The 10,204-nt window shown below is 44.9% G+C and overlaps 1 protein-coding gene across 8 annotated transcripts in view; it reads right to left on the bottom strand.

Annotated features, from left to right (window-relative positions):
- LOC123993632 (glutamate receptor 1-like) overlaps nt 1–10,204 on the bottom strand; it is a 232,954-nt gene that overhangs the window by 112,517 nt on the left and 110,233 nt on the right. For all 8 annotated transcript variants that reach the window (XR_006831482.1, XM_046295984.1, XM_046295991.1 and 5 more), the window contains exon 5: nt 1,195–1,248. Coding sequence is in view for 7 of the 8 variants with exons in the window: in XM_046295984.1 (XP_046151940.1) it covers nt 1,195–1,248 (54 nt within the window). In the remaining variant the exon portion in view is untranslated. The remainder of the gene's footprint in view (nt 1–1,194; nt 1,249–10,204) is intronic.

Below are 10,204 nucleotides of genomic sequence, written 5' to 3'. Positions count from 1 at the left end.
AATTAACAAAAAAACAGAGCAAACTAGAATGCTATTTGGCCCTACACATAGAGTACACAGCGGCAGAATACCTGACCACTCTGACTGACCCAAAATGAAGGAAAGCTTTGACTATGTACAGACTCAATGAGCATAGCCTTGCTATCGAGAAAGGCAGCCGTAGGCAGACATGGCTCTCAAGAGAAGACAGGCTATGTGCTCACTGCCCACAAAATGAGGTGGAAACTGAGCTGCACTTCCTAACCTCCTGCCCAATGTATGACCATATTAGAGAGACATATTTCCCTCAGATTACACAGATCCACAAAGAATTCAAAAACAAATCTAATTTTGATAAACTCCCATATCTACTGGGTGAGATTCCACAGTGTGCCATCACAGCAGCAAGATTTGTGACCTGTTGCCACGAGAAAAGGGCAACCAGTGAAGAACAAACACCGTTGTAAATACAACCCATATTTATGCTAATTTATTTTCCCTTGTATACCTTAACCATTTGTACATTGTTAAAACACTGTATATATATAATATGACATTTGTAATGTCTTTATTGTTTTGAAACTTCTGTATGTGCAATGTTTACTGTTCATTTTTATTGTTTATTTCACTTTATATATTCACTTTATATATTATCTACCTCACTTGCATTGGCAATGTTAACATATGTTTCCCATGCCAATAAAGCCCTTGAATTGAATTGAATTGAATTGAGAGAGAGAGAGAGATAGAGAGAGATACAGTAGAGAGAGAGAGATATGTATAGAGAGGGAGAGGAGAGAGAGATAAAGTAGAGAGATATAGAGAGAGATACAGTAGAGAGATATAGAGAGAAATACAGTAGAGAGAGAGAGAGAGAGAGAGAGAGAGAGAGAGAGAGAGAGAGAGAGAGAGATAGACAGAGAGTTACAGTATTGAGATAGTAGAGAAATCTGTATAGAGGGAGAGAGAGAAAGCAAGAGAGATATATATATAGAGAGGGAGAGAGAGAGCGAGAGATACAGTAGAGTGAGAGAGAGATACAGTAGAGAGAGAGAGAGAGAGAGAGAGAGAGAGAGAGAGAGAGAGAGAGAGAGAGAGAGAGAGAGAGGGAGAGGGAGAGGGAGAGGGAGAGGGAGAGGAGAGAGAGACAGAGAGAGAGAGAGAGAGAGAGAGATAATAATAATAATAATAAATAATAATAATAAAACATCTTACCAGGTTGGCCAGGATGTAGTGGTAACTCTTAGCATTCTTCCCGTGTTCAACAATCTGCAACACAGAGAAAAACTTGACTTTAGGATGGACATGGCTGGGGAGGGGCTTGTGTGTGTGCGTGTGTGTTCAGTACACTGTACACATGTACCTTGGCCAGGGCAGAAGAGACACCAACTAGGGTAAGATATTGTAACAGCAGTGACTCTCAAATAATAATATTCACTATAATCATTCCTGTAGTCTCATCCCATGCATACAAATATACATCACAAAATCCACTCAAACATGACTTCATCACACCAAATGTAACATGCATCGGTCAGAAAATTGATTCAAACGTTCTGAATCCATTTTTTTTTTTTTGCTCATATTACTTTCTTTGTAACTTCAAAAAACACTCATATTTTGTGAGAACTGGTGCGTCCTCTCCTTTAACTTCAAACTAAGCATGTAACTGTGTTGAGAGTCAATGATCTACAAGTCATTTTACATGCCGAACAACCCCAAGGGAATATCAGTAGTCTAGTCTAGTGAAAGATAGGGAAGACTGAGGAACAAAGGGCGAAGCTGTGCTATCGTAAATACAGTATCTTATGCATTCTAAATTAGCTCCCATTCGGAAAAGGAAAATGCAATAAATATTTACTCTGACCTGCGCTTCAGTAGGTTGGTGTTAGATGGAAGGCTGTGTTGCCAAACAGAGTCCTTTGTCCTTTGAAGAATGTCTCTGGTGGTCAATTGGATACGTTGTAGTAACGTCGTTGTGTGGTAGACAGAATACTCTGTCTGTTTCCTTCCTAACCTGCATTTGCAGCTGCTGTTGCTAACTCAACGGCTAGGAGGTATCACTTCTGTAGCGAATAAGAGTTCAAAGTGCATACCATTCGCAACCAAAGCTCACGCTGAGGTTGGCTTCATTCTGTAGTTATCTGAATACTTTTGACATCGGACTGTTATTCTAATATACCCGGAACAGTTATTATCGGAATCCTTCTGACATCGGACTGTCATTGTAATGTACCTGGAACAGTTATTATCTGAATCCTTCTGACATCGGAACGTCATTCTAATGTACCTGGAACAGTTATTATCTGAATCCTTCTGACATCGGATCGTCATTCTAATGTACCTGGAACAGTTATTATCTGAATCCTTCTGACATCGGACTGTCATTCTAATGTACCTGGAACAGTTATTATCTGAATCCTTCTGACATCGGACTGTCATTCTAATGTACCTGGAACAGTTATTATCTGAATCCTTCTGACATCGGAACGTCATTCTAATGTACCTGGAACAGGAGGTTACATTTTCGTCGAGGTCTTATATAGTGGAGGGAGAAGGGTGTGTTTCATAGTTTATAACCCATGTCTCTTCACAGGGGACGGGCCACTGATTGAGCAGAGCCCTAACCTTATGAAAACCCAAATCTCTCATTTGGAAGCTAAAATTTATGTTTCATCTTTTCACCAATAATTGTATATTTAAACATTTGAATTCCCCACCAATTCCATCTGAATCTGATAACTATAATGTTTAGACTTTCCCAGATACAGTTTTGGTCATCCTGTCATCAGTTAGTATTTGGTAGCATTGCCTTTAAATTGTTTAACTTTGGTCAAACGTTTTGGGTAGCCTTCCACAAGCTTCCCACAATAAGTTGGGTGCATTTTGGCCCATTCCTCCTGACAGAGCTGGTGTAACTGAATCAGGTTGTAGGCCTCCTTGCTAGCACATGCTTTTTCAGTTCTGCCCACACATTTTCTATAGGAATGAGGTCAGGACGTTGTGATGGCCACTCCAATACATTGACTTTGTTGTCCTTAAGCCATTTTGCCACAACTATGGAAGTATGCTTGGGGTCATTGTCCATTTGGAAGATCCATTTGCGACCAAACTTTAACTTCCTGACTGATCTTGAGATTTTGCTTCAATATATCCACATAATTTTCCCTCTTCGTGATGCCATCTATTTTGCGAAGTGCACCAGTCCCTCCTGTAGCAAAGCACCGCCACAACATGATGCTGCCACCTCCGTGCTTAACGGTTGGGATCGTGTTCTTTGGCTTGCAAGCCTCCCCTTTTTCCTCCAAACATAACAATGGTCATTATGGCCAAACAGTTCTATTTTTGTTTCATCAGACCAGAGGACATTTCTCTAAAAAGAACAATCTTTGTGCCCATGTGCAGTTTCAAACCGTAGTCTGGCTTTTTTATGGAGGTTTTGGAGCAGTGGCTTCTTCCTAGCTGAGCGGCCTTTCAGGTTATGTCGATATAGGACTCGTTTTACTGTGGATATAGATACTTTTGTACCTGTTTCCTCCAGCATATTCACAAGATCCTTTGCTGTTGTTCTGGGATTGATTTGCACTTTTCACACCAAAGTACGTTCATCTCTAGGAGACAGAACACTTCTCCTTCCTGAGAGGTATGATGGCTGCGTGGTCCCATGGTGTTTATACTCATGCACTATTGTTTGTACAGATGAACATGGTACCTTCAGGCGTTTGGAAAGGATGAAGCAGGCTGATTTCTTTAGATTTTCCCATGATGCCAAGCAAAGAGGCACTGAGTTTGAAGGTAGGTCTTGAAACACATCCACAGGTACACCTCCAATTGACTCAAATGATGTCAATTAGCCTATCAGAAGCTTCTAAAGCCATGACATCATTTTCTGGAACTTTCCAAGATGTTTAAAGGAACAGTCAACGTAGTGTATGTTAACCTCTGACCCACTGGAATTGTGATACAGTCAATTATAAATGAAATAATCTGTCTGTAAACAATTGTTGGAAAAAATGACTTGTGTCATGCACAAAGTAGATGTCCTAACCGACTTGCCAAAACTTAGTTTGTTAAGAGGAAATTTGTTGGAATGACTCTAAGTGTATTAAAACTTCTGACTTCAACTGTATTCAACTGTGCTGTTGAAAATTGTGTTTTACTGGAATAAAAGTCATCTTTCATCTGGCTATACAGAGCATTAGTAATGGCATCTTTTTGTAGGCATTAACTCTGCAATGGTTTGTTGGATAAAGCCTATGGGAAAATGTAGTTTTTGTTGGGTTTTTGGATAAACGCCATAAATAAGGTCTGTGGTTAACATAGGATTAGGAGATCTTGTACATTTTGTTCTGTGAGATAATCTTCATCAACTAATGTCTCTTTTTGTGAATTTTGAATAATTTATGTAATCAAAACAAGCACATAAATCACATAAAGGCTTTATAATTCATAAAGGTCATGTTTAACTAACTAACTAACTAGTTATGGTAGTTTTGCTTTAAACCAGGGATGGGCAACTTAGTCTTCGGGGGCCGGAGTGCTGTCGTACTTTAAACCAAGTATGGAAAATCCAGTCCTCGGGGGCCGGAGTGCTGTCATACTTTAAACCAAGTATGGAAAATCCAGTCCTCTGGGGCGGGAATGCTGTCATACTTTAAACCAAGTATGTGAACTCCAGTCCTCGGGGGAAGGAGTGCTGTCATACCGTAAAGCAGGTATGGGAAACTCCAGTCCTCGGGGGCCAGAAGGCTGTCGTACTTTAAAGCAGGTATGGGAAACTCCAGTCCTCGGGTGCCAGAGGGCTGTCGTACTTTAAAGCAGGTATGGGAAACTCCAGTCCTCGGGGGCAGGAGTGCTGTCGTACCATAAAGCAGGTATGGGAAACTCCAGTCCTCGGGGGCAGGAGTGCTGTCGTACCGTAAAGCAGGTATGGGAAACTCCAGTCCTCGGGGGCAGGAGTGCTGTCGTACCGTAAAGCAGGTATGGGAAACTCCAGTCCTCGGGGGCCAGAGGGCTGTCGTACTTTAAAGCAGGTATGGGAAACTCCAGTCCTCGGGGGCAGGAGTGCTGTCGTACCGTAAAGCAGGTATGGGAAACTCCAGTCCTCGGGGGCCAGAGTGCTGTCACTCTTTATCGCTAGCAAACACAGCTGATTAAACTAATTGCATTCCAATCTAAAGATTAGTTGATTATTGGAGTCAGGTGTGTTGGCTGGGGCTGAGGCAAAACAATCAGTGTATATGATCATTTTTAGATATACAGGGTAAAGTTGATCATTTCAAAATGACGAATCACGTTTGCGAGGCACGCTGCATGGGCTAAAATGGCGAGAAAAGAAGCTCAAGTGTGGGAGTTCTGTAACTGACAGATCGAGTGGGAGTTCTGTAACTGACAGAGAGAGTGGGGGTTCTGTAACTGACAGAGAGAGTGGGGTTCTGTAACTGACAGAGAGAGTGGGGGTTCTGTAACCGACAGATAAAGTGGGAGTTCTGTAACCGACAGATAAAGTGGGAGTTCTGTAACTGACAGAGAGAGTGGGGGTTCTGTAACCAACAGATCAAGGTGGAGTTCTGTAACTGACAGAGAGAGTGGGGGTTCTGTAACCGACAGATCAAGGTGGAGTTCTGTAACTGACAGAGAGAGTGGGGGTTCTGTAACTGACAGATCAAGTGGGAGTTCTGTAACTGACAGAGAGAGTGAAGGAAACAGCATCGATGGAACAGTAGTGGAGAGGGTAGCAAGTTTTAAGTTCCTCGGCATACACATCACAGACAAACTGAATTGGTCCACTCACACAGACAGCATCGTGAAGAAGGCGCAGCAGCGCCTCTTCAACCTCAGGAGGCTGAAGAAATGTTGCTTGTCACCAAAAGCACTCACAAACTTCTACAGATGCACAATCGAGAGCATCCTGGCGGGCTGTATCACCGCCTGGTACGGCAACTGCTCCGCCCTCAACCGTAAGGCTCTCCAGAGGGTAGTGAGGTCTGCACAACGCATCACCGGGAGCAAACTACCTGCCCTCCAGGACACCTACACCACCCGATGTTACAGGAAGGCCATAAAGATCATCAAGGACATCAACCACCCGAGCCACTGCCTGTTCACCCCGCTATCATCCAGAAGGCGAGGTCAGTACAGGTGCATCAAAGCTGGGACCGAGAGACTGAAAAACAGCTTCTATCTCAAGGCCATCAGACTGTTAAACAGCCACCACTAACATTGAGTGGCTGCTGCCAACACACTGACACTGATACTGACACTGACTCAACTCCAGCCACTTTAATAAAGGGAATTGATGGGAAATGATGTAAATATATCACTAGCCACTTTAAACAATGCTACCTTATATAATGTTACTTAGCCTACATTATTCATCTCATATGCATACGTATATACTGTACTCTATATCATCGACTGCATCCTTATGTAATACATGTATCACTAGCCACTTTAACTATGCCACTTTGTTTACATACTCATCTCATATGTATATACTGTACTCGATACCATCTACTGTATCTTGCCTATGCTGCTCTGTACCATCACTCATTCATATATCCTTATGTACATATACTTTATCCCCGTACACTGTGTATAAGACAGTAGTTTTGGAATTGTTAGTTAGATTACTTGTTGGTTATTACTGCATTGTCGGAACTAGAAGCACAAGCATTTCGCTACACTCGCATTAACATCTGCTAACCATGTGTATGTGACAAATAACATTTGATTTGATTTGATTTGATTTGGGGGGTTCTGTAACCGACAGATCAAGTGGGAGTTCTGTAACTGACAGAGAGAGTGGGGGTTCTGTAACTGACAGAGAGAGTGGGGGTTCTGTAACTGACAGAGAGAGTGCGGTTCTGTAACTGACAGAGAGAGTGGGGGTTATGTTACAGACAGATCAAGTGGGAGTTCTGTAACTGACAGAGAGAGTGGGGTTCTGTAACTGACAGAGAGAGTGGGGGTTCTGTAACTGACAGAGAGAGTGGGGTTCTGTAACTGACAGAGAGAGTGGGGGTTCTGTAACCGACAGATCGAGTGGGAGTTCAGTAACTGACAGAGAGAGTGGGGTTCTGTAACTGACAGAGAGAGTGGGGTTCTGTAACTGACAGAGAGAGTGGGGGTTCTGTAACTGACAGAGAGAGTGGGGGTTCTGTAACTGACAGAGAGTGTGGGGTTCTGTAACTGACAGATCGAGTGGGGGTTCTGTAACTGACAGAGAGAGTGGGGTTCTGTAACTGACAGATCGAGTGGGGGTTCTGTAACCGACAGATCAAGTGGGAGTTCTGTAACTGACAGAGAGAGTGGGGGTTCTGTAACTGACAGAGAGAGTGGGGTTCTGTAACTGACAGATCAAGTGGGGGTTCTGTAACTGACAGAGAGAGTGGGGTTCTGTAACTGACAGAGAGAGTGGGGGTTCTGTAACTGACAGAGAGATTGGGGGTTCTGTAACTGACAGAGAGAGTGGGGGTTCTGTAACCGACAGATCAAGTGGGAGTTCTGTAACTGACAGAGAGAGTGGGGTTCTGTAACCGACAGATCAAGTGGGAGTTCTGTAACTGACAGAGAGTGGGGGTTCTGTAACTGACAGAGAGAGTGGGGTTCTGTAACTAACAGATCAAGTGAGGGTTCTGTAACCGACAGATCGAGTGAGGGTTCTGTAACTGACAGATAGAGTGGGGGTTCTGTAACTGACAAATCGAGTGGGTGTTCTGGAACTCATCATGGACTTTACATGACCTCACACATTCCCAAAATATTTGCTTCCTCTGAGAGTCTCCCACACGTTTATATCCCCACTGTGTGTGTGTGTGTGTGTGTGTGTGTGTGTGTGTGTGTGTGTGTGTGTGTGTGTGTGTGTGTGTGTGTGTGTGTGTGTGTGTGTGTGTGTGTGCGTGCGTGCGTGCGTGCGTGCGTGCGTGCGTGCGTGCGTGCGTGTGTGTGTGTGTGTGTGCGTGTGTGTTGGGAGCAGGCTGGAGGGCATGGCAGACAGTTGCATTAGTTATTAAGGGTGACCCTAGCACAAGGCATGTCCTACAGCACAGCCTCCAGCAAGAAAACACAGGAGAGGAGAGACGCTGATACCCAAGACACTGGGGAAAGATGGTGGCCAAGATACAGTCATACTGGGGGAAGATTATGGCCAAGATACAGTCACACTGGGGGAAGATGATGGCCAAAATACAGTCACACTGGGGGAAGATGATGGCCAAGATACAGTCACACTGGGGGAAGATGGTGGCCAAGATACAGTCACACTGGGGAAGATGATGGCCAAGATACAGTCACACTGGGGGAAGATGATGGCCAAGATACAGTCACACTGGGGGAAGATGGTGGCCAAGATACAGTCACACTGGGGGATGATGATGGCCAAGATACAGTCACACTGGGGAAGATGATGGCCAAGATACAGTCACACTGGGGAAGATGATGGCCAAGATACAGTCACACTGGGGGAAGATGATGGCCATGATACAGTCACACTGGGGGAAGATGATGGCCAAGATACAGTCACACTGGGGGAAGATGATGGCCAAGATACAGTCACACTGGGGAAGATGATGGCCAAGATACAGTCACACTGGGGGAAGATGATGGCCAAGATACAGTCACACTTGGGGAAGATGATGGCCAAGATACAGTCACACTGGGGGAAGATGATGGCCAAGATACAGTCACACTGGGGGAAGATGATGGCCAAAATACAGTCACACTGGGGGAAGATGATGGCCAAGATACAGTCACACTGGGGGAAGATGGTGGCCAAGATACAGTCACACTGGGGGAAGATGATGGCCAAGATACAGTCACACTGGGGGACAATGATGGCCAAGATACAGTCACACTGGGGGAAGATGATGGCCAAAATACAGTCACACTGGGGGAAGATGATGGCCAAGATACAGTCACACTGGGGGAAGATGATGGCCAAGATACAGTCACACTGGGGGAAGATGATGGCCAAGATACAGTCACACTGGGGGAAGATGATGGCTAAGATACAGTCACACTGGGGGACGATGATGGCCAAGATACAGTCACACTGGGGGACGATGATGGCCAAGATACAGTCACACTGGGGAAGATGATGGCCAAGATACAGTCACACTGGGGAAGATGATGGCCAAGATACAGTCACACTGGGGAAGATGATGGCCAAGATACAGTCACACTGGGGAAGATGATGGCCAAGATACAGTCACACTGGGGAAGATGATGGCCAAGATACAGTCACACTGGGGAAGATGATGGCCAAGATACAGTCACACTGGGGGAAGATGATGGCCAAGATACAGTCACACTGGGGGAAGATGATGGCCAAGATACAGTCACACTGGGGAAGATGATGGCCAAGATACAGTCACACTGGGGAAGATGATGGCCAAGATACAGTCACACTGGGGGAAGATGATGGCCAAGATACAGTCACACTGGGGGAAGATGATGGCCAAGATACAGTCACACTGGGGGAAGATGATGGCCAAGATACAGTCACACTGGGGAAGATGATGGCCAAGATACAGTCACACTGGGGAAGATACATGGACAGTGTGCTAGCGTAGTTTCCATGAGGCCCCAACTGATTTCACAATAAACACTCAAACCTCTATCGTCCTTACGCGCGTCCCAAATGCTTTTCCCTATAATTCCCCACTTTTGACCCTATGGCCCTCACGCAGCGTGTCCTGTTAGAAAACAAAGGTCCACTCTCTTGACATAAACCTTTATGAATCAAAGATTCTGTTGTGGCTATTCATGTTCCATATTTAAAGGGGCTACATAGGCATTCCAAGAGTAAAAATAAACATGTCCTCATTCATATATCGTCTGACATTATCTGGTGAGAATTTGGGTCTGTGTATTGGGTGAAGATACCTGCGGGTTTAGAGGGTGACGGGGCAGTGGGTGTGTGTCTGTGTGTCTGTGTGTGTGAGTGTGTAAAACACAGGCTGCTATAGAGGCAGAGAGCCGGGAGCAGACCTCTGTGATGGATGGAGTCTGTCTGAGCTGAGAACCGCTGTGGCTCCGCTGCAGTAAACTGGTGAGAAGTGATGCAACTACCTTAACTGTGGGCACCAGGTCATCAATAACACTCACACACACCAGACACTGTCTTCACACAGCTAGAGCCAAGCGTTGGAGGATAGAGAGGGGACACTGTCTTCATCCAGCTAGAGCCAAGCGTTGGAGGAGTTGGAGGAGAGAGAGGGGACAC

Source organism: Oncorhynchus gorbuscha, linkage group LG13 (genome assembly GCF_021184085.1).
Source record: "Oncorhynchus gorbuscha isolate QuinsamMale2020 ecotype Even-year linkage group LG13, OgorEven_v1.0, whole genome shotgun sequence".
NCBI classification, from domain to species: domain Eukaryota; kingdom Metazoa; phylum Chordata; class Actinopteri; order Salmoniformes; family Salmonidae; genus Oncorhynchus; species Oncorhynchus gorbuscha.
The sequence above is the reverse complement of the archived record's forward strand: the minus strand, read 5'-3'. Positions and strand labels throughout refer to the sequence as shown.